This window comes from Drosophila arizonae, chromosome 4 (assembly GCF_054131065.1).
Source record: "Drosophila arizonae isolate 15081-1271.41 chromosome 4, UAZ_ARI_1.0, whole genome shotgun sequence".
In the NCBI taxonomy this organism is placed as follows: domain Eukaryota; kingdom Metazoa; phylum Arthropoda; class Insecta; order Diptera; family Drosophilidae; genus Drosophila; species Drosophila arizonae.
Window position 1 is genome coordinate 9,794,135 of NC_142924.1, and position 24,035 is coordinate 9,818,169.

The following is a 24,035-nucleotide window of genomic DNA, read 5'->3' on the forward strand; positions in this document are numbered from 1 at the left end:
TCGGCGTTGCAAGTCTTTCCTTCTACAATTCGAAGAGTCAAAAGCATTGCTGGGAAAGCAGCTGCCTGGAATAGCCACACTTGGCGATAGTCATATCATTCTGAGGAACAGCTGCTGGCTGCACAACTCGCTGAGAATTAATGTCGAACTGCTGTTCTTGTTTTTGTATGTTGACACTGCCAGGATCACGCAGTCGCTTAACATTCTCATCACGATTTTGACGACGTTTTTCCAGGCAGGCTATTATAGTCTTCTATAGTATTTATGTCATCCATTTTCCTTTGAGATCTGATTTCGGTGGCAAATTTGTCCTTCAAATTCAGATCATAATGGTTTTTTTCGATGTCCATTTTCTTGAGCACATCGTGACTCCAATGGGCTCCGATACATAGAAGTGATTCGAAAAACTTAAATTTTAGGTCTATAAATAGAAGTTGCTATAAATGCGCGGATATGATGCGTATCGATTATTAGGGTGGCCAAATTTCATTGCATCATCGTAGAGCTAAAATATCGACAAGTATCGAAAGCAAGTATTTTCACAATTCGAATGTGCAGCCACACTGCAGTGTTGTCGCAGCTCTTGTCTGTGCAAGTGCGTTTGTGTCGCAGGTCAAACCAAAATGTCTTTGTTATATTTGTAACTACAGCAGATTGTATCTGGTTAAATAAATAAAAATATGTGCAATCGTGAACAGTTCAGATTACTGGTCGTGCTATTGCGCCCAAAAATCATATTAAATAAATCAATTTAATTATTTTATTGTGAATAAGCAAAATATATAATAATAGACACGCACAAACACACACACACACACACTTGCATTCACATTTGCGTCTCGCAGATATTGTTAAAGTTCATTGCCTCAAAAACCTAAGTCGAAGTGCAGTAGAAATTGCAATTAATTTTAAAACATTCAAAATAATTACCGGTCAAAAACTGTGTGGAGTCAACGAACCAAGAGTACGAAAATAAGAGAAAGAAAAACATCAACCAGAGCAGGGACTTGCTAAAAATACAACATAAGCAGCAGCCGCAGCAGCATCTGTTCCCCATTTCAAAACAAACTAATGCACCAAATAGAATAACAACAATAGCTATATTGCAAAACATAAACATATCGACTAGCTAAAATCGGTACGTGGTCAAATGCGGTGGTAGCCGAAGGAAAACGTCACAAGAACAAGAAAAAATAAGAAAACCATAACAATAATAAAACAGCAACAACAACAACAACACATCGTAAGGGCTGCTACGTAAGAGTGACCAGATTTTGGTATAAAAAAAAAGCAAGCACAACTAATGCATCCTCTTGAATGCAGGTCATAGAGCAACCAAAAACAAATAACACAAAAATGTCGTGCGATAACGCTAAAACCTCCTCAGACATAGAGCATGTAGACTGGAGCACCGGTGGCTCTGGCCAGCACTACGCAAATGTCAGGTAAATTGCAAATTAAACAACAAAAACAAAGGGTAATATTATTTGCCAACTCGATATGCGAACTTCATGCAGAATATTTGTTGGTTTGGTTAAGTAAAAGCTGAAACGGAATACACATTATTCATAAAGAAGTATAATTTAAGCAGAAATGCTTTACTCTCAAAACAAATTTGTGAATAGCCATTTCATTTGGTTTCTAGTTGCATTTCATTGCAGTGAAGTACGCTCGACTGTCTTGAATGACCACAACTTTATTTCCATTTTTATACGCTGCAGAATTTTGATTGGTTAATGCAGAAATATTGTTATACTAAGGCCTTGCGAACTGTTATATTCAACAATTACCCATAAGGTGCTAATCATACGCCCCATTTGCAAAGCTAGCTTGACCAATTAACTTTACTATTCACTAAAATAGAATTAATTCTACTCGTCTAGCTTAACTATCTGTTATCTTTAAAAGACACTTTAAGTTCATTTCTGTAAAATACATCAGTTTTCAAATGAATAAAAAGTGTTATTAGTGTGTTCTGGTCTCATACAAATATCAAAACAGAAGCCGCTCGAGCCGATACAATCTTTTTCATCTGTTTAACTAGCAGCAAAACAGTCAAATCCCATTCCATTAATGTAATCTCATTTAGAAAATGTTAATGATGGCAATTAAATTTGCAAAACAACGCGCGAACTCACATATGACTGTGAATAGCTAATGGCATAACTAATTTAATTAATCATGGGCCCTGCATACATTTGTCTAATTCCGATCCGCGAGAATTTTATCAATTGAAATGCAAATGCAGATGCTCAAATTAATATACGAATATGCGGTCAGGTGTCAAGCAAGTGACACCTGACTCTCTAATTACTTTGATTTACAGCCAGTTGCATCAACTCCCAGAGTGATATATGTATATACTTGTAAATATATTTACATATATGTTTAGTATAAATTTCCCATTCATTCATTCATCATTGCTTTAGTTTACATTACGCTGGCCGCAATTATGGCGTCATTTTAATTTATAAACCAGTCAGAAACGCAAACAGACTTCTGATAAAGAATCTTAGACAAGTGTGAACCCGTCACAACTCACCTTTTCTCCTTATCTGAGCAACGTGCAATCTATATACTACATATATTATTATGTGGAAATCTTTCTGCCGAGCCATGGGTACGGGTCGACGGCTCTGCTGTTGAAATTAAATATTTACTCATGTTGCTTACTTATTTGTTAAGCGGATAATTCACTCAAACAAAATTGCAAAACGAAATATAGCAAAGCAAAATATATACAACTGATAAGCCCTGTTTGCCATATCATCAACATCATCAAAGTGCCTTAACATTGCAAACATTTTGATTTATACAATAATGTTTTCTACTAATCATATGAGATTATATATTATATTATATATATATTCAAAAATAATGTAGAACCTCACAGATTCTATTTATACAATACAATGTTTCACAACTTGGAATAACCACAAAAGATTATTTTGTATTTCTGGATAATCCAATGAATGAATGAAAGAGTGAAATGTATTTTTAGATAAAAATTGCAGATTGAATATACAAAGGCTTTTGGAACACATTTTGCTATCATAGCTAGAATCTCTGTGTTTATTACAGTCCATAAAATTAAAAATTAAATAAGGTTGTATGTATATACATATATATTATATATTTATTATCTATAGGTTTACCTTCAAGTGTTATTCATAAATTTGTTGTTCCATTTTGAAGTGCGAAAACAAAACGAGTTTTAAACAAAAGTAAAAATCAAGTACAGGCAGCTGAAAAACAAGAGAAATTGAAAGCACACATATTACATACTCATACACCATCCACAGTTAGTGTCTTAGTATGGGTGCATTGCTTCCTCGTACGAAGCTTTAGCTAAACGCTGTATCCATGTGCTGTATTTGTGAGCTGACCTGCGAATCGAGCAAACGTGACAAATTACACGATTTGTCGTGTTTAACATTTTGATATATGTAGCGTTATATATATACAAATATATAAAATATAAATGAACGATTTTTTAATATTTCATTTTACTGATTAATGCGTCGCTAGATTAGTTAGACTGAAACTTGGACTTAAGAGTCATGAATCAATCAGAATTACTTACGATTTCATTTAGACACAGTTCAAAGAGTTCAAGGCCCAATACGAGTTGGCCTAAAAATTAAACAAACACAAAATTAAATTAAATAAAATAATGCACAAAAACAATTAAATGTTAACAAAATATAAAACAAAATAAAGTTAAGAGGCATTAAAAATAGAGAGACAAAGTAAAACTAACGCTATTGACTATAAAAATACAAAGAAAATAAATAATAAGATATATGGAGCTTATATATAAATATAGATAAATATGATTCATGAATCAGAAATATAAAATATTAAAATATACATACATAAATGAAGAAATTTAAGATTTTCCAGCTGGCAACTAAATGAAAATATATAAACCAATATATAATTACTATACAATATTAAGCACATTTGACAAAATTGAACATACGAAACGCATATACCCATTTTCGCATAAATAAAAATACAGTGTATCGAAATGAGACGGCAAACCAAACAGATATATATTTACAGAATACTTCCGGCTATTCATAATTTTCTCATGAATTTATGTATACATATATGCTGTATATAAGTATGATAATTTGTTGCAAAATAAGCTAAATTGACCACAAGTAAATGCAAGTGAAATGCTTTTGTTTCATTGATTTGTGACGCGTAACACGTTGCGTATACGTTACGCACGCTGTCTGGCTTCAATTGCTGCAGTCTCCATGGTCCCCATGGGAGAATGGCTACAAGCTAGAGGCACTTTCAATTCCAATTGATGGATCGCAGCAGTATGGAGTGAGGGAAATCTACTATTAATTACTCCATGTCGCATGTCCCGTGTCTCATGTCGCACGTCCCGTGTCTCATGTCGCATGTCGCATGCATATAAGAGCTTCCATTGCAATAACTCAACTGATTGAATTGATTGCCTGATAGCACACTTGCTGATTACACACAATGCTCGGCCACTTGTTCAAATAAATATGTGGATTATATACAATATATATCATTCTATATATATATACTTATTAATGTCTATATGTAATTGTCTTGGGCGCCTCTTCAAGTGACAGCGGAAACACAGCAACAACAGCAGCAAACATTTGCTTTAACTTTGCGAACGGAAACTTGAAACCAAATGCAAAAACAAAACAACAACGACAACAACAAAAAGTCCGAAAGTTGTTTGAATTTTATTTTATTGAGTTTTGCACCTGTCCCAAAGTGGAAATGCGATAGCATGGTGCATATTACAATTATCAATTATATACCACAGCCACGTTTCATCAGCTCAGCTGCGGAGCTCTCTATGTATGTGTGTGTGTCTGTCTGTCTTTATTAGTATTAGTGTGTACGAATCTCTCTGCGCAGTTTGCTTTGCTAAGCTCACATTTTGAAGCTTGAGGAGCACCTGTGCATATATCTGGCAAGATTTGAGTTCCTTGCAAAAAAAAACTTTGCCGATAAAACAAAAAGTATCAACATAAGGTTCATTTCATTGGAAAATAATAATAATTATAATAATAATTGAATTGTTATCATATTTTAGAGTCTTTATGAACAATTAAATATAAGTGAATGACAAGGCTATCAATCTTTATACATATATTGTTTAGTCGTATATTACTGAACTGTTAGGAATGAATATTGATAATATTTCGTATGTGAGAATTCAGCTTTATAAAATTTAATTTTATTAAACAAACATTTATAGATTTCATATTCATTATTCATCTTCATTTTCAACTGACAAAATGTCTGTCAATGCCTTCTATAATGTCAAAGATATCTTAAAGTATTCGAAGAATAAGTCTGGTATTTCTTGAATATACATATAAAAAAATTTTTTAATTTGTAGTCTTGATCAGTCTTGATCGAAGTTGTTTACTTCTGTCGGTCGCTTGACTTATAAACATTTATACAGACAGCTCTATTGTGCGCGGTCTGAGTGGCCCACACTTGCCTGCCTACCCCATAGCCAATTTGGATTGTGAATAATGGAATACGCAGACGGAATATCTATAAATATTATTGTTATTGTTATTGTTTGGCTTTCAGCGCTTATATCTGTATATCTTATCGGAGCGATAAAGTGAGCTTTGCATTAATACGTTCATAAATCGAATAGTGCAGAGAGCGAAAGCTTTTATTGCATGAACCCACGAAGAAATACTGGCAAAGCTTTAATAGCAACCAAATATAGATCCCATAGAGCCCATTGATATTATATGAATATACGAAAATAGCCAAGAAGGTCAATGAATGCGCTTTGTTTTGAATAGACAAAGAGATATTTTTGCAGTATGCGTGGGGGTTGAAAATCTGATTCGATAAATTCGGAATGATTTCTGATTTATGCAGCCTGATCTTCAGATATGAGCACAGTTTATTTACTTTACCCTAATTACGCAAAGTCTGTTTACTGCGTCTTCGAAAATTCGAAATGTCAAGCCATCAAAGTGGGGACGCGCAGCCTCATCCTCCAGTTCCCGTCTATTATCAAGATGTATGCAAATTAAGATTGGGTATCCCGCCAGACTGGCGTCTGCTCTCAGCTCTCAGCTCTCGTCTGTCGTCTGGCATCTGCTGGCTCCTGAGCCTATTAACTAATGAAGTCATAAAATTGGCAGACATCATGCTTAGATATGCATATAAATGTGACAGTCTGAAAGGATGAACAGCTACTGAAGTGAGTTTACATCCGATACATATATATATTTATATATAGAGAGAGAAAGCTAGAGAGACGTAACAGTCTAAGAAATTAGACGGTTTTATGATTGGGCTGACTAGCGTTTGTGTGTGGGCTTCGCACAGTCCAAATGCGTTTTATTGATCCGATTGGACAACCACTACGTGACCCTGGCCAGGGCCCATAACAACAGCTAAAATGTGATGACAACCGGCACCACAAACGCTTGTGCCTGCCTTTGTCCGGCAGTGTCCTTCGGCCCAATCACGCACTTGCTGTCTGAACTCTAAAATCACAAACAGCAAACAGCCAAGGGCACGAAAGGCGGGCCGAAGGGGCGCTGAAAGTAAAAGTGGCTCAACTAAAGCCAATTTTCATACCCTCAAACTTAAATAACGATCCTAAGTAGATGAAATATGAAAGAAGTAAACTTAAAGGTATGAAAGGGAACTATTACTAAGTAAAATCTGAAATATATTTAGTTTATTGAATAGTTTTATCAGTGATATTTAAATGTATAAAGCATATACATATTTATAATAATATTATAAAAATAATTTCAGGGTATTTTCTAGTCAGGCACTACCACAAGAACGCCACTGCTGGCTACTCTCTTTCTGTCCAATTGGCCAACATGAAATGTAGTTAGTTAGTTGGTCGTTTATGACGCTTCACTGTGGGGGCTTAACCCTCCGGCCCTAATGATAGTCCACTCTATGCTGCTCAACTAATTGCGCCTGCCCTGAACTTGACCAGTTCAAAGCAGATTGAATTGTCATAATTGTGGCAATATACGATTGAAGCATGACACACTGAATAAATGAGCAAATTTTTATGATTATAATGCAACCCGTCAACTTTTCGTCATGAAAATCCATGAAAATATGCCCCATTATTAATTTGAAGCACATACAACGAAAATCACGGAACGCCATAGAAATTAATTACAAAGTGTTTTGATATATATAAATATATACATATACATATGTATATTTATATATAATATGTACGTACAATAATTTTGGTGTATTTCTTATCGGATTTGTATAGCCAACAATAAAAACAACAACTAAAATACAAAATAAACACGCAGCTAGATTAGTAATAATTCGGAAATAGCGTGTTCATCTCTCCTCCAAAAAAAAAAATATATATATAAATATAACATCGATAATCTTGACGGGGGAATTTCCAATAAATAAATTCTTAACAAATATTTCAGTTATTTTTCTGTTTTATAAGGCATTTTCTACATTTATAAGTATTGCTATATAAAATGTATAAGAGAATATTGAAATATGTTTATATCGGACGGCTTTAGGAATCATGTATATTTCATAATAGCAGGACTTGGCAAAAGACTTCTTAGAAGGATTTTCGCGATTTTTAAGCTTACTTATCTAAAAGTAAAATATGCTCAGTTCTCACACTTTTTTTTTAATTTCGCGACTAAAAGCTTTATCAGTATCAGATGTGGGGTTTTTATAAAAATGAACATTTTTACACCAGTTAAAGATGTGAAAAGAGCTAATTGGTTTAATAAAATTCTACAGTATATTCTATATAAAAAGAAATAAGCAACTTAGAACATACATAGAAAATCTATTCAGATGAAATCTTAGGAAAACAAGTAAATAGCGAGTTATATATGGATTTCAGATGCTGTTCGTCACCTTTCCTGATAAATTTCATTACGTTTTGTATGCCTCTGGGAAATTGTAGTCAGTTCTTGGAATTGTGATTAAAGTAAGTGCTTAATGAGCAAGGATTTATTATGAATGCATTATTAGTATGGGAGTCCTTACATACATATATATATATATATATATATATATATATACACGCGCTCATAAATTGATTAGAGCTTTCTAGGAAATTAAACATTTGTCGACAACATTGAAGAGAAAAAATATACACATGTGTACATATATACACACACGTATATGTATGTATGTATGTACGTAATCTAATAGAACTGCGTTTCTCTTTTGTTTGCAAGCCTCACTCTAAGCAGCAAACACTTAAATCGCAGACATATACATACGTACATATATATGTATCTAGTACGAGCAAATAAATATCATTATATGATTGTATCAGTATGCCATAGAAAATGCAATGCACTAACTAAATTAAATACCTCTATTTACCCAAAGACACTCTGGGTCTAAGTTGTACGCAAATTGATTTATAAATTGTTGATCAACAAAAGCGCGAGCTCGACTAGAAAACAGAATATGTAAATAGCAGATCAGTGCGACCTATGTAGATAGTAAATAGTAGATACACAAATTATATAATATAATTAGTACTGTTTTGTTTTTGTATAGGCAATAAGCAGAGCCTATCGCAATAATTAGAATTAATTACAAATGATGGAGAAAAAACTACAGAGAAAAATCTAAAAATAAAGCGACATCAAATTGAAACTAATAAAAATATTAATTATTTTCACTATTATATATTAAATATTCAGCGCAAGAAGGGGAGAAAAAAGAGAAACCAACGAGTGAAAACAAGAACAATAAAATAATCAATTTATTACAGTGAATATAAAAAAAATACATAAATCGTTTAACTGAAAATAAATGACGTTTATATATACATATATATGTACATATATAAATCGATCGACTGTGCCACGTTCCAATTTTATCGTTCATTTGGCTTCCTTATCATGCATTAACTTTCCCATATCGAAAGTGAATTTCGCAAGTCGCGTTATCCCAATCAAACTCAATTGCTATAGACGTGGATTGATAAATATCCGATAAATTATAGTATATATCATACTCTGCTAAATATATATACAAATTGAGTTATATAGTGTCCTATAGGGAGTTGCGTCCACTTTTTAGCTGTAATCACAAGACTATAAAATTGCCCACACATAAGCCTATATTTATTTGGATATAATGAAAGAACAAAGCCGCCCAGGCTCGGTCCAGCGGCCTGACCTGACCCCAAATCCGTCTGCTTTGTAAAAGTGGGCGGACAAAGGCTGGGGATAAGCCGTGTGGATTGAGCGCTTGGGGCTGGTTTTCTTTTAGCTGCCAATCAAATGGGGCAACAAATGGCTGCCCATTTCACATCGAATAATCGGTTTAAGCTCTCCGTTGAAGGTCACGACCCGGGGAAACATACATAAATACGGACATACGCACTTTACATTTAAAGGTCAACTTATAATGGAGCTCACAATTTATTGCAGATTCGGCTCGGGCAGCAGCCAAGCGTCACAGAACAGCGGCGATATATGCCGCATCTGCCACTGCGAGAGCGATCCACAGAATCCGCTGCTGACGCCCTGCTACTGCTCCGGCAGCTTGAAGTATGTGCACCAGGCGTGCCTGCAACAGTGGCTGACGGCATCGGCGACCAACTCCTGCGAGCTATGCAAGTTCCCCTTCATCATGCACACCAAAATAAAGCCCTTCAATGAGGTAAGTGGCAGCAGCAGCAGCAGCAGCAGCCGCAGCAGCAGCAGCAGCTGACATTTCTCCATCTCTATTACTCAAACTAATTTATTTCGCATTGTTTTTGTTTTTGTTTGATTTTTTTTTCTTTTGCGCATTGTTTGGCTTCCTTTCGCTCCCTCTCTATCTGTCGCACTGTGCCGGGCCATCGATTGCTTTGCGGCTGACAGTGGCGCAGCCTTGACATCTCTAGCATTGAGAGGCGCCGGCTCTGCTGTTCGGTGCTCTTCCACTCAGCGGCCGCGTTGTGCGTCATTTGGTCGCTGTGTGTGCTCATCGAGCGGGCCGCAGATGATGTAAAGCGTGGAGTGATTGGTTCGTATACCCCATTAACTTGCACTCTCTACACATATGTAATGGCTATCATTAAACTGTACTGTATTTTTCAACCACACACAGATTGGCCGTTCTGGACAAAGCTCGCTGTTGTTACCGTCGGTCTCACTGGCGGCATTGTCTTCATGTACATTCAGTGTAAGGCCTATCTGCATCTCTGCCATCGCTGGAAAGCACTCAACAGGCGAGTAGACCAGCCAAAGGAAGATAACTCGAAACTTTGATAGTTAATCATTGTATATAGACGGCTCTAGTAATATATTTCTGATTAGGATTAGTTGTCCAGCTATTAATTTATATTAGACAGAATTTTTGTAATAGCCATATGTAAATTTGTATACAGATATGTAAGAATTATCAGCATCTGTATATAGCACGCTGTCTCTGAAATCTATATTTAGATCATCTCTGATATAGTTGTCTATCGGATATGTATTAAGATGAAAGTAACTCAACAACAACAAATTAAAGAAACATTTATTAGCATTTATCGATTCTAATATATTTATAAATTTATAGTATTGTATATCGAATCTCTATATAGCATTTATATTTCAATTATTTCTTGTATACCAATTTGACAATCATCTTAAACAAAAATAGGCCTTCACAGAGTAGTAGGATAGATTAAGAGTTTACTTTAGGGTTTGCCAATAGTTAACTTTTAAATTTGTAATTTCCGAAAGATTTACCCGTGTTTCTTTGTTGTTATGCACTTTTTAGCACAGTCGGCCTCAGAGCAAAAGCGATTAAAGTTGCCTCCGCAGCCCATATAGATCATCTTATTGCAGGTGTTGTGGATCATATTGTAGTACCACATTTCAGCCATGGCGTACTCTTTGCACCAGATGTACTTATTGTGACCCAGATCTCTGCGCAGGTTGCAAACGTCTTTAACTGAGGTGCTTCATTAGTTAGTTAATCGATCTATTAGATTCATTTAATCACTTACTTGGTTGCCCGACACATTTGGGCGTCTTTTTGGCATAGCCCTCAATGTTGCCCACAAATAGTGCGACACATATCAGCAACGGGTAGAGCTTCATTTCAATTTAAATTCCAAATCAAAACTAACGAGCCAATTGTTGAGTTTTGGTTTTAAATACAAAACTAGCCGTGGAAATATCGAGAAGTACCCAAAGTAATTTCCCACATCTGTTTCCCAACAGCTATAAAAACGATTGCACAATTGTGAAAACTATGATGAATCCAGCTGTTGCGTTATCCATAGGCCATATAGCATTTTATATCTATCGAAATGAAAACATATTGATTACATCGGGCGCTGAAATTATTCTATATAAGTGCTATAAATACAGTTTGAAATGTTACTTACTTTTTATATGAAGGTTTAGTAGTTATAGAACTGGTAGAAGTTGTCCTTAATAGTTGTAGTAGTAGCAGTTACAGTGGAAATAATAGTAGTAGTAATAGAGGTAGTCTTAGTAATAGTAAGAGTAAAATAATAGAGGCAGTCGCAGAGTAGTAGTAGTATATGTAGTAGGAATAGTAGTAAAGGTAGTATTAGGAAAAGTAGTAGTAGGAATAGTAGAAGGAATAGTTGTAATAGACGGAATAGAAATAATAGACTTGGTGCAGTAGTAGCAGTATAATTGTATTAGTAAGAGAAGAAAATTTCCCAGTCCTCACTTATAATACATATTTTTGATAAATAGAGTAGAGCTAGCTTAGTTCAGCAGTCCGTCTGTATAAACAATTAAATTCTGAAAATCACATAAGGTAGAGGCATGAAATGAATGAATAGTAAGAAAGTGTCTCAGTATATCTCTATCAGACCCGATTATATCCTTAAGCAATTTCTGCACATTTTCTAATAGTTCTTAATCTTATAGGATTCTGCTCATTCAGAACGCACCGGAAAAGATTCATCCATTGGCGCCACCTTCACCTGTGGCTGCCCACCATCAGTTCAACGAGCGGCACAGCTCGATGCATGGCCGTGGTGCCATCAATGGAACCGTGGAGATCAATGCGTCGGGTGGCGCAGGTCACTCAGTGCACGATTCGAGCTGTGGCCCCATGGAGAACGGCGGCTCAACGGGTCTGCATCAGCATCAGCACCAGCAACAGATGCAGTTGCAGCTGCAGCAGCGTCTGTTGAACGCCTCGCCGCAACACATGCTGCAGTTGGACGCAGTGGCGCATAGCAGCAGCAGCGCGGGCACTCAGACGGAGGACGCGCACGCACAACATCTGCAGCAACAGCAGCATCTGCATGGCCAACAGCTTGGTCAGCAGCTGGGCCAGGTGGCTGTGGCGGCCAACATTGAGTGCTCGCAGTCGCAGCACAACTACGATCGCGACTGGGCGCTGGACGATGTCGTCTCGCAGATCTCCTCGTTTCGGCCCTGTCCGCAGGGCTCGGGCAGTATGACGCCGTTCCATGACTCGATACACAATGTGCTGGAGCACTCGGAGAGCTCCAGCCGCGGATCGGCGACAGATCTATGCGCCGGCTCACGCCAAGATCTCAGTGCTAGCGGCATATCCACAGACACGGGCCGTGAGCACGGGATGCAGCTAAGCAGCTTTAGTGGTTAGTCGATAGATAGTTCCTCTTGCTAATTCACTTGCTAATCCCGTCCTCTCATTTACAGGCAGTGGTGAACACAAGGCGCCATCGATTAGCTCCGGTGTCTCGCATGCTGTGGCCAATGGCTTAGGCGGCTTTGTCTATAAGCCGCATCAGTCGAAGCGCTACTCCAACTCGTCCATTTTTCTGGAGAATCGTGATATACTCAATGACTCGCCCATGTGCGTGGGTGTGGGCACGCCGCTCGCCTACGATTACAGCACACCACCAAAGATCGATTATCGCCACTCGAGCATATTAGGCGAGGGGGAGCAGGCGGGACTCAGCTGTTGTGCCACTGCTGCTGACTGTCGACTGGGCAGGGAAGCGGACGTGCGTCGCTATTCGGACACCAAGCTGGACATGGAACAGGAAGCGATGCTGCGCTGCAAGAATGCCGGTGGCAATGACACCGTCCTGGATATTGAGCTGCCAGCCTCACCGCTCTCGCCACCAGCTGCCTACGCCGGACACCAACACCAACACCAACACCAGCAGCAGCAGCACCTGGTGCTTCGTCGCTCTTTTGATAAGGGCGTGGATGAGACGAATAAGGGCAGCAAGTGCTCGAATCGTTCGTCGGGGGAGGCGAAAATAGATCGTTCCCGATTGTTCTTCAAGTCGTTGCCAAATCTCAGCAGCAGCTGTGAAAGTCTCATCAAAAAGTGATTGTCCCCTAACTCTCTTAAGATGTTTAAAGTATTCAGACAAACAGACCCACAAATTCATATATTCTCGTTGTTTATATCTTTGTTCTTTGACCTATCCCATCCTTGGAACCGTTCCTAAGTTAATTTCGTATCTCGTAGCCACATATACACAAAGCCCATAAACAATTTTGAGACTGCAAACATAACAACAACATGAAAAAACATATATGTTTAGAACAAACAAGAGAAATACGTTTCATTTGATAAAAAGAGGGGAAACAGTATCTATATAGGAATATAGTACTTTATAGACAGGCACTGAACAAATGAACAAACATACAACTTATAGATAGATATACAAATCGACTAAATCGCTGCGATTCATGCAGAAATACAATTTGCCCATTTTCACAGCTAGCGCTGGATGTCAGCCAGTCCTTCTACCCCGGCCCCGGTCCCTGCCACTGTCCTTTTTCCTCCACCTGCTGATCAAGCCAAATCCATTTTTTATGTGTAGCTCATATATTTATATATATGTACTAAAATATGTAATGACATACATGCAACTGTAGACGTGAACTTGTGACATTTTGTATTTTGTTTCTTAACTTCTAAGTCAAATGAAAATTTTAAAAATTGATCTGTGATTAAGCGTCATTGAATATATATACACATAAAACCACATAACCTAACATACATACATACATTAAATTAAAACTAATATTATTAATAATAATAATATTAACAGCAGCAACAACACAACCAATAACAATGCATAAATATATATATACACATATGTATGTAGTTTTTAACTATATTTAAAATGGCATTTTGATGATTAAAAGTGCAAAAGCCCCAATGCCTGGGAGCTTCTCCGTGCAGCTTCAGCGGCTCTCTATGTAAATCCTCAGCTTGCGATAAAATTGAAAAATGTAATTGAAATTGAAGCCGATTTAGATATATAGAATTAGCATAATATATATATACTGTGTGCATACTTATGATCGCGACATTTTTTATTATGCATTACATTATTTAAATAAATATATATGCAAAACGAATAAAAAGTGAAAGCTATTCCAAAGAGAATCACGTGAACTTAATGGCGGGTGGAACTAAAAGGAGCGAACTAGACTGCGATAGTCCGAAGAAAGGAATATGAAAAGAAAAATGGCGGATGAAAAAATTACACGAAATTTGGTTATTAGTTTTACAAACAATTTATTTTTCACTTTTTAACATATTAGTCTTTCGCTCATTACAATAAATATGACTTTTTAATAAATACATGCAATACATGAAATATGATGAGAAATGAGGTTGACTTTGGTTTAACGTTGATCGCTGGCTTTCTATTTGGTGTTATTTCCATTGGTGGGGGTCTTCGGCTTGGACTCTTCCTCGTTTCGCTTGATGTTCAGATGAGCTGGGCCCACTTGCTGAATTTGAACCACGCGCTCCTTGGTCTTGTCCTCATTGGGCTGCGGCTTAGGAACACTAACGGAGAGAATGCCATCGGATGACAGAGAGGAGATGACCTTATCTCCGTCGTAGCCTTTGGGCAGAGCATAACGGCGCACAAAATGGCGCGAGATGTAGCCATGGCCGTCCTCGCGCTCTTCGTGCTTGCCCTCAACCGTGATCCAGTTGTCGGCCACCTTCACGTTCAGCTCTCTGGGCGTGAACTGGCTGACATCCATGCACACCTGGTAGCCATCTTTGCCCACCTGTGCAATGGGCATGCTCCAAGCATCGAGCTCACCATTCGCTAGTTTTGTCATGTCGCCACGTCCGCGGCGATTGGCCAAAATCTTTCCGACCGGCGAGGTTGGGCACTCGGGATGTGGGCACTGCCATGGACTCAACAGCGACGAGTTCATGCCCCTGGATTGGAACTGAAGTGGATTCATTCCCATACCAAAATCGTAGACGGGATTGCGAGGCTCGTTCAGAGCATCAACCAATGTAATTAAATGGGACAGCGACATTTTCAATTTAACTTTTTTTTTAGCGCGATATTAGATTTAAGGTTATGCAGATTTCGCAAAGATTTTGGCGCTTTTTTAACTTTTTTTTTCGCTCAGCGAAGCTTCACTTTGACTAATACTGTTGTTCAACTGTAACATCGCAGCCTGCCGGCTGCAGCTTTTATAGCCGGCAATCGTGCTCTTCTGAAAACATCGCTCAATTGCTAGAGCATAGTGAGAAAGATGAAAAAACATCGCATAGCTGTAAAGAGTATGCTCTCCACTGAGCGAGCGTAACTAGAAAGAGTATGCCTGTGTGAAGAGAAGAGCGAGAATCATAGACTGGAAAACAACAGCAATGAGTAAAGAAAAGCAAGTGAAAAGACAAAACACAAAACGCACTCTTTGAATCTTTATTTACTTGTAAGTTTTAAGTACATAATGTGCTTAGTTTTACTGAATACTTGTAGTCGTAATTGTTTCACACTTGTTTAGGAAATCATAATTTCATATCATAGTTTCTCATCTCTTTCTCCTTTTGCATTTCGTCTACCTGCAGGCCCTATCTCATGTATTTATTGCGAATTATTGAAAAAACACATAAAACATTTATATATTAAAACGCATTCCAATTTGATATTTGTTTATCATTATTTATCGTTATTATATTTTTTTTTTAGTTCTTTTATAGTTCTGGGTTGCGCATCAATTATCAGTCTCTACATTCACTTAGCCGCTGCGAGGGTTGGCTCCTCTGCCGCTTTACCGGCGGCTGCGCCGTTCTCGCTTGCCTGCTTCTTGGCCAGTAGAATAGCCGCATCTTCAGCAGCGATCTCCTCCGCGCCCTTGGTGGCCTTTTCAACTTTCTCTACTGCCTCTGAAGGCTGCTCCTCGACTTCGATTTTGGCTTTTTTGGCAGCCGGCATAGTGTCATCCTCGGCATCCTCTTCGACGGCAGCCTTTTCGGCTTTCGAATTCGAATCGGAGCTGGACGAAGTGCCATTTGCATTGGCATCTTCGGTTTTCGTGCCGTCGGCCTCTGCCGAGGCTGTGCCACTGCTACTGACGGCGTTGGCGTCGGTGGAGTCCTCCTTTTCGGCAGAGGCAGCGGCTGCTACTGCAACTGTGGAGGCAACGACGGCAGTGGCCACATTGTCAGTTTCAGAAGTTTCATCCACTTCCATTGACTTTGACTCTGGAGTTGGCTGCGGTTCACCATTGTCACCATTGGAATTGGAAATGGAAATTGAGTTGGAATTGGTAGTGGAAGTTTGGACAACGGGCTCAGTCTCTTTCTCTTTTTCTTTTGTTTTTGCATTTGCAGTTTCATCAGCAGTTTTAGCTACGCTTGTGTTGGCATTGACGTCGCCGGCAGCGTCAACGTCGGCGTTGACGTCGACGTCGACGTCTGCCTCTCCGTTGCCATTGCGCTCTTCAGCGCTCTTCTGCTCGTCGCTGGAAGCGACTGCTGGTGTTGCTGCTGTTGCTGCTGCAGCTGTTTTTAGGGTTGGCTGCTCCACGTCGTTGGCTGCACTTTTTCCAATTGGCAACTGCGCATCCTTCGTCTGCGCCATCATGGGTAGCGGTACTGCAGCCGACTGCTGCTGCGGCTGCTGCTGAATATCGACGATGCGCTCAATGGGTCGCTCCTCGCCCGCTTTGGATGCGGGCGGCGGTGGCGGTGGTGGCGCCTTTACAGTTAGAATACCATCCGAAGACAGCGTCGAGTGGACATCGGCCGGATCAAAGCCCTTCGGCAACATGTATTTGCGTATAAAATGACGCGAGATGACACCGTGGCCATCCTCCTTCTCGTCGTGCTGCCCCTCGACTACGATGCAATTGTCGATGGTCTTCACGGTGAGCTCGTCCGGTGCGAACTGCTTCACATTCATGCTCACCTGGAAGCCGTTGCGATTGACCACCGAATAGGCCGATGCCGATGCCGATTTGCTGGCACTTGCCGACGAGCTGCTCGTAGCACTTGCCAACGAGGAGTTGACCTTGTCGCCCAGCTCCTTCTCCAACTCGAGCAGTGACTTATTGCAGCAGACAGTCTTGGCGCCGGCCACACGGCTGTAGGGATGATGGCGATGCTGAGCCTGTACCTGTCCCCCACCCTTGATAGGCACCCACAAAACCCCACTGGTGGCTGTCGGAGAGTGGGCGTGGCCGTGCGAGTGGGCGAGACGTGTGCCACGACGCGTGCTGTTTGAGGGCGACAACTGCGGGAGCGACTGTGTGGAAGCCGATGCGGCGGCCAGCTGCTCCAGCGGATACATACCGAAGCCGTCGTCTATGTCCATGCCCATGCCGAGGCCCAGACCGAGGCTGGCGCTGCGATTGAAATTAAAGTCGTGCAGCTCCTCGGCCAGGTCGAGTATAAACGGTATTAGCGACATTTTCTGATTTAATTCACTGGGGGATTTGGAGTCACTTGGCTTTTAATTGTCTTTGCCTCTGGCTGGGATCTGATGACACTGACAATTGGCACTTGGAAATGGGCACTTGGCACTGGGCACTAGAGCACTAAATATGTCCTATCTGCTATCTGCTGCCGCGTGCGATCCGTTCCGGCTTCTAACTGGATTGCGTTTGAGCTCTTATGGCTGAATGTTCAACCTTTTAAACGGCTGTGCAGCGCTGAATGGAAAGCAAATGTCTGGCCTGGAAGCGTGCTGCAGCAGCGACTACGAATGCCGGCTCGTATCCAACATCATCGTTGTTGCCGTCGCCGAGTTGTGGTGTCGGCGTAAACTTCGACGTCGTCATCGTCGTCGGCTTATGCAAAGTGAGGCTGGGCCAACGTTTCCCATGTGCAATCTTTGTTTATTTGCACAGTTTTGGCAAAAAATCAATAGAACTAAACCTGGCGACGACACCCCTCGAAATAAGATCCAAATCGGCAAAAAGACGCACACACACATCTACATATGAATGTATATAGACACACTATGTATGTATGTATTTTTCGATGTGTCTACTTTTTCGCAATGCGAAGTTGGCAATTTTCCGGTTGCGAGAACAAAGAAAGTATTCCAGGCCGCAAACGATGGAGAAACATACACAAGCCGGCACAACTTGAAAACCGGCTACAGCCTCTCGACCTACGCCTCGGCTCTGGGCATGAGTTGCCACGGCAATATATGTACATACATATGAATACTATTTATGCATATATACGAACACACATACACATATATGAACGTTTGTCCACAAATACACTTCCATTTACTTACTACATATGTATGTATGCATATAAATGAAGAAATGAAGACACGAGCATGTAAAGTAGCCATGTTGCAGCTGAATTCCCTGCGCTCAGCCGGCAAACAGCTAAACAGCTGAGAGGCCGCAAAAACGTATCGTGCCACAGGCCGGTTGCCGAACCGGCGCGATTATAGCAACTACAACAACAGCTGGTTTTTGCGTCTCTCCACTCACTCACACAGACACATTGCCGGCGTGTGCATTTGTGTTTGTGGTCTGGAAGGCCAACCGGCAACTGAAAATTTGTTGATAATGGAATTAAGTCGAAGAGGGCAACAGCCGGCAGTGGGGCAGGCGCAAAGCATGCGCATTGCCCCTTGGCGAAGCTATGTATATACAAATATTCATATATATTATAGATTGCAATTGTATGCAGCAACAAATGCTGATGTACTCACGCCAATACAATGCATAAAACATACGTATATGAAGGTGCGTGTGTGTATAAAATTTGTTACACATACAAGCAATTTCTAGACAAGAGCCAGACACTAGTTTGGAGACTTGTGCAATAGTGAAAACGACAAACAAAATAAGGGGCTGGCAACGAAGCTGGAGCTATCCATTAATGAATACATACATATGTACATACATATATACCTATATATGCTAGTACTTTTATATGCATACATGCATATGTATGTGCAGTTGTATATATTCGGAGCTATCGTTGTCATGAAAATTCATAAGCTGATTGAAAATTTTGTAAGCGCAAAGTACATATGTACATACATATATACATACATGTATGTACATAAATACGTATATATATACAAATATATAGTATGTGTATATATATACGTACTATCTATTTATGTATGGATGCTTGTACATATGGTTATCCGTATATAAAATATATTATTTGTTATGATTATATTTATTTACTGTCATCCCATATACATATGTACATACATATTTACATATGTATGTATATACACAGTTACAGAACATTGTCTACTATGAAATTGTATGTACATCTAGACATAATACATACACACTTACATGTTTCTAAAGTATATATGTACATATGTATGTATGTACATATGTATACTAAATACATTTTGTGTGTGCCAAAGTAAAGAAACGAAAAGAAAAAGAGAAAAAAATGTTACTTTTCGCTTTGTCATCTTTAATTTTTCGGGTTTTCATACTATATTCATTATTGAAACATCAAAACATTACTATGTACATTTTTATGAATGTACATATCTGCATTTAGTACCTACATATACATATATACATACATTTACGTACATACATACATACATTCGTACATTGATAAAATTGCCATTAATAAATTACGCTGTTAACGAATGAAAATAAAGTCCACAGTGAAATATTAATAAATAAATTTAAAAGAGCAAATGAAAATGTCTATAGCTGTAAATTAACAAATTTTCTAGATATGTACATATATACATTATCTGGAAAGTTACAGAACATTCTTCTATCTGCAATGTTTTTGTTTGTTTATTCTCTCTGTTATCACTTTTCTCGCTCTTTAACTGCTGCTGTTGCTATCTCAGCGAAACACTCTCACTTTCGTTGCTAGATAATGCTGCAAATGAATATATAAATTTTATATACTTACTTACATATATATGTATGTATTCTTGTATATACATATCTACAAGCATCACGTACATACACATATTCGAGCGCTTTCCAGAACATCGGCAAAATTATTCAACTTTAGCCAGAGCCAGAAGTTTCCTTGGCGTGCCCAACTCTGCTATCTCTCTCGCACGCACGAGCGCGCGCGTAATCGAGAGCCACCACCGGGCAGCTATAAATACGCGACGCATTTCGTTCCCGTCATCAGTTTACTTCGAAAAAGCAAAGCAACAAGCAACAAAAAGTCAACACAAAGCCTTCCTGCAAGGAACGCCAAGGAACAAAAGCACAAATAATTTTTTCTGAAGAAGTTATAAAGTATTGTTGAAAAAAGAGAAAACATGGCAAATCTTCCACTTCTGTTGAGCTTGGCTGACGATCTCAACCGTCTGTCGATGGTGCCATTCTACGACACTCCTTACTACTGGCAGCGCCAAAACCGTAATCCGCTCCTGGCATTGGCTGCAGTGCCTCTTGACCAGCAGCTGCGCCAGTTAGAGAAACAAGTGGGTAGCATTGGTCCAGTATCGAAGATTGGCAAGGATGGTTTCCAGGTGTGCATGGACGTCGCACAGTTCAAGCCCAGCGAACTAAACGTCAAAGTTGTGGACAACTCGGTCATCGTCGAAGGCAAGCATGAGGAGAGAGAGGACGATCATGGCTTCATCACTCGTCACTTTGTGCGCCGCTACGCTCTGCCCGATGGCTATGAGGCCGACAAAGTAACTTCCACCTTATCCTCTGACGGTGTGCTCACTGTCAGCGTGCCGAAGCCAGCGGCCATCGAAGATAAGAGCAATCCTCGTGTTGTCCAGATCCAGCAGGTGGGACCTGCCCATCTCAACGTGAAGGAGAACGCCAAGGAGCAGCCAGAGCAAGAAGCCAAAGCCGAGAAATGAACTGAGCATCTCATAAGTTAACCTATTTTTAGTGTGTAGATCACATTATTATTATAATCAATTATGGAAGTCAATAATTTGTTCGATATGCATTTATGTATTTAACCTATTAGCACATAGCCATATATATGCATGCATACGTAAGTATGTATGTACTATATGTTTCCTTTACCTAAGCCTTATATAACTATTATATTCGAAATAAAAAACAAATTTAATTACTGTAATTCAATGAGTTTTCATTATGGGTAGCAGCAGATGTATGTACATAACAGTCTCTATGTGTGCATCGATATATGTATGTATGTGTATGTATGTAGGTAGGGAATGACGAAATGTGATAAATACGTTCATACATATGGACGTCAAAAGCAGTCGTGTACACAGCATGTATACAATTTATACATATGTGTGTACATTAGTGTGTACGTGAGAATTGTTCGAGAAATTTTATTTGGGAGAAATACCCGAATTTTTCAGGGAACTTTTCGACACCACTAAACTCAACTCCATTCGTATACGTACATATGTATGTTGTACATCTAGACATACATACATATGTATATATGTACATATCTGTGCATGAAAAGCTTAACCAGTAGCATTATACTACATTTAGTTGCTTGACTTAAAAGCTTGCAAATTTCCCTTAAATGCATGTGCAACTTACTCAAAAGAGAATTTACATTTACACACAGAACATCTACATGCACGAGTAATATACATACATATGTATGTGTGTATATATGTATTGCAATACAGAGAAAAGAAAACGAGGATAAAGAATGACAAACAAACCGGTCTCGGCAAACAGAGACTGCAAGTTCATTGTACTTGCAAAATGGCAACGTTGACGTCTGAGTGGATGCGTTTTTCTGCTAGTGGTCTCCTAAATATACTTTAACATTTTAGCAAAATGCCATACGAATTTTAAAATGCAGGCGGTTTATATAAAGAAATACTTAAAATATCGTATATGCACATAGTACATGCAAACATATATTTGTATAGGCAAATGTATGTACGTAGTATGTATTTACACACTTACATACATGTGTATGTATTTACAAATGTATGTATGTACATATATTGCTACCATGCACAGAAATTTCAAGAAACTGGTAGATTTTTATTTGTGGCAAAGAGAGCAAACAAAATAAAACGCCGGCTGGCACACACATACACACACATACGTACATATTTATTTGCCGACAGAAAGAGCGAGTAAATTCAAGAGCGAACGAGAACAATCACCAACATGTTATCTCTGTGTGTGTGAGTCGGTTTGGCGTCGGTATAAAAACCCGCTGCGTTCCTTGCGCCTCTTCAATTCTATTCAAACCGTTGTTTAAAACACGTCTGCTACGCAGAAGCTATATAAAAAAAAAAACAAATTTTCGATAATTTACCAAGCAAAAAAAAAGTGAACGAGTAAAAATGTCAATTGTTCCACTCTTGAGTCTGGCTCGCGATCTAGATAGCGCCTACAGCGACTGGGACCACTTCTTGGACGATGACTTTGGCTTTGGACTGCATGTAAACGAGTTATTCCACCGTCCACGTCTGGTGATACCACATCACTTGCATCGTCGCCGCTCTCACTTTTCACCCTACGAGAGAAGCCATCAGTTGTTGCCCGCACGTCGTCGAGCCTCCGTTGGGCAGAATTCACTGCTGCCCACTGTTGGCAAAGATGGCTTCCAAGTGTGCATGGATGTCGCACAGTTCAAGCCAAGCGAGCTGTCTGTTAAGGTGCAGGACAATACCATTATCGTCGAGGGAAAGCACGAAGAGCGTGAGGATGGACATGGGTTGATCCAGCGCCACTTTGTGCGCAAGTACACCTTGCCCAAGGACTATGATGGCAACGATGTGGTCTCCACTGTTTCCTCGGATGGTGTGCTGACTCTGAAGGCGCCTCCACCGCCCAGCAAGGAGGCCAAAAAAGAACGAATTGTTCAAATCCAACAAACAGGCCCTGCACATCTCAGCGTCAAGGCACCAGAGGGCGCTGACGGCAAAGGGAAGAGCGAAAATGGTAGCGAGAAAATGGAGACAGGCAAATAGGTGAACTTCGAGGGAGGAGAAGTTTAGCCGAAAACTGAGTGCTGCCACACTGTTCGGAGAGTGCAAGACTAAAATCATACCCATACACACACACACACATAAGCATCACAAGCTACGTCACATTTAGCTATAAGGTATCGAAATGTAAAAATTCCATTTTGTTAGCTATGTACTTGTAATGTAATTCATATGTCATTTAAAAGAGCAGCGGCAACACTCGACCCTTATGTATTTGCATTTATGTTTACTGTGAGAAAAAAATAAAATTAATTTAAAATTAAATTTGGCTTAACTTTTCTTGAAAATGGGGAATACAATTGTTTTATGCAATAATTTATAGTAGTGACAAATATAGGCATATGCATACATACATACACATTTCGAGATGTATGTACACGTATGTACTTATGTATGTATTCTTCGCCGCTTTACATAGTGCGTGTGGACGTAAACATGTATGTATGCATGAGTTCTCAGGAGCAAGGATAAACATACATATGTACATATGTATGTATATGAATACTTACATATGTATGCATATATGTATGTATTTTTGAATAAGTATGTATTGTATATAGGCACATTTTTGGGTATGTCGCGATGATTTAGTTTCTCGAAAGTACACCCAATCCTATGTATATGTAAATAAATACGTATGTATGAATGTACATATGTATGTGTGTATTATTTTTGGTATGTATGTATATGTACATACAGTCCTACAAATGTATTTTGAATGCAATTTCTAGTTTCCCAATAAATGCAATTTGAAAATATAAAAATAAAATCGTAGGCATATGTATATGTATGTATGCATATGTATTTATGTACATTTGTTTGTATGTATGCACGTACACTCATACATCCGTATATGTATCTATGTATGTATGTAGGTGCATACATATGTACATAATCAGACGTGTATGTA

General features: G+C 39.1%; 5 protein-coding genes, 1 long non-coding RNA gene and 1 pseudogene across 7 annotated transcripts; 4 read left to right on the forward strand and 3 right to left on the reverse strand.

Annotated features, from left to right (window-relative positions):
• The first annotated feature begins 560 nt into the window (after positions 1 to 560).
• On the forward strand, positions 561 to 15,087 carry LOC108614177 (uncharacterized). 2 transcript variants are annotated; one of them, XM_018008152.2, is made up of 7 exons: positions 561 to 1,257; positions 1,324 to 1,445; positions 9,447 to 9,678; positions 9,882 to 10,026; positions 10,111 to 10,231; positions 11,901 to 12,604; positions 12,666 to 15,087. In XM_018008152.2, the coding sequence occupies exons 2-7, from the start codon at positions 1,357 to 1,359 to the stop codon at positions 13,307 to 13,309; spliced, it is 1,935 nt and encodes a 644-aa protein (XP_017863641.1). In that variant the 5' UTR covers positions 561 to 1,257; positions 1,324 to 1,356; the 3' UTR covers positions 13,310 to 15,087. The 2 variants fall into 2 exon arrangements, with proteins under 2 accessions (XP_017863641.1, XP_017863640.1); XM_018008151.2 differs by having other exon boundaries at positions 561 to 1,445.
• LOC149269095 (uncharacterized) lies at positions 1,452 to 8,757 on the forward strand. The gene is made up of 2 exons (XR_016270054.1): positions 1,452 to 6,672; positions 6,799 to 8,757. It is a non-coding gene; the product is annotated as an uncharacterized LOC149269095 (long non-coding RNA).
• Positions 10,507 to 11,746, reverse strand: LOC108614182 (kunitz-type serine protease inhibitor HNTX-03141017-like). Its single transcript, XM_018008159.2, has 3 exons — positions 11,384 to 11,746; positions 11,000 to 11,297; positions 10,507 to 10,944 (listed from the first exon to the last, which is right to left on the reverse strand). Exons 2-3 carry the CDS (start codon positions 11,091 to 11,093, stop codon positions 10,736 to 10,738), a joined length of 303 nt encoding a protein of 100 aa, XP_017863648.1. The 5' UTR covers positions 11,094 to 11,297; positions 11,384 to 11,746; the 3' UTR covers positions 10,507 to 10,735.
• On the reverse strand, positions 14,487 to 15,429 carry LOC108614181 (heat shock protein 26 pseudogene; annotated as a pseudogene).
• Positions 15,430 to 15,656: 227 nt separating this feature from the next.
• Positions 15,657 to 18,353, reverse strand: Hsp67Ba (Heat shock gene 67Ba). The gene has a single exon (XM_018008153.2). It carries the CDS (start codon positions 17,657 to 17,659, stop codon positions 15,983 to 15,985), a length of 1,677 nt encoding a protein of 558 aa, XP_017863642.1. The 5' UTR covers positions 17,660 to 18,353; the 3' UTR covers positions 15,657 to 15,982.
• Positions 18,354 to 20,329: 1,976 nt separating this feature from the next.
• On the forward strand, positions 20,330 to 21,267 carry Hsp23 (Heat shock protein 23). Its single transcript, XM_018008951.2, has one exon. The coding sequence runs from the start codon at positions 20,483 to 20,485 to the stop codon at positions 21,038 to 21,040; it is 558 nt and encodes a 185-aa protein (XP_017864440.1). The 5' UTR covers positions 20,330 to 20,482; the 3' UTR covers positions 21,041 to 21,267.
• Positions 21,268 to 22,353: 1,086 nt separating this feature from the next.
• Positions 22,354 to 23,389, forward strand: Hsp27 (Heat shock protein 27). The gene has a single exon (XM_018008928.2). It carries the CDS (start codon positions 22,478 to 22,480, stop codon positions 23,105 to 23,107), a length of 630 nt encoding a protein of 209 aa, XP_017864417.1. The 5' UTR covers positions 22,354 to 22,477; the 3' UTR covers positions 23,108 to 23,389.
• The last annotated feature ends 646 nt before the right edge of the window (positions 23,390 to 24,035 follow it).

What these genes read in the sequence shown, in the direction of transcription:
- LOC108614177 (XM_018008151.2), top strand. Translation starts at nt 1,318, where the DNA reads ATGCAGGTCATAGAGCAACCAAAAACAAATAACACAAAAATGTCGTGC. An exon ending in CAGCACTACGCAAATGTCAG is followed by an intron (nt 1,446 to 9,446) that starts GTAAATTGCAAA and finishes AATTTATTGCAG; the next exon opens with ATTCGGCTCGGGCAGCAGCC. An exon ending in TGTAAAGCGTGGAGTGATTG is followed by an intron (nt 10,027 to 10,110) that starts GTTCGTATACCC and finishes AACCACACACAG; the next exon opens with ATTGGCCGTTCTGGACAAAG.
- LOC108614182 (XM_018008159.2), bottom strand. Translation starts at nt 11,093, where the DNA reads ATGAAGCTCTACCCGTTGCTGATATGTGTCGCACTATTTGTGGGCAAC. An exon ending in CAAATGTGTCGGGCAACCAA is followed by an intron (nt 10,945 to 10,999) that starts GTAAGTGATTAA and finishes GAAGCACCTCAG; the next exon opens with TTAAAGACGTTTGCAACCTG.
- Hsp67Ba (XM_018008153.2), bottom strand. Translation starts at nt 17,659, where the DNA reads ATGTCGCTAATACCGTTTATACTCGACCTGGCCGAGGAGCTGCACGAC.
- Hsp23 (XM_018008951.2), top strand. Translation starts at nt 20,483, where the DNA reads ATGGCAAATCTTCCACTTCTGTTGAGCTTGGCTGACGATCTCAACCGT.
- Hsp27 (XM_018008928.2), top strand. Translation starts at nt 22,478, where the DNA reads ATGTCAATTGTTCCACTCTTGAGTCTGGCTCGCGATCTAGATAGCGCC.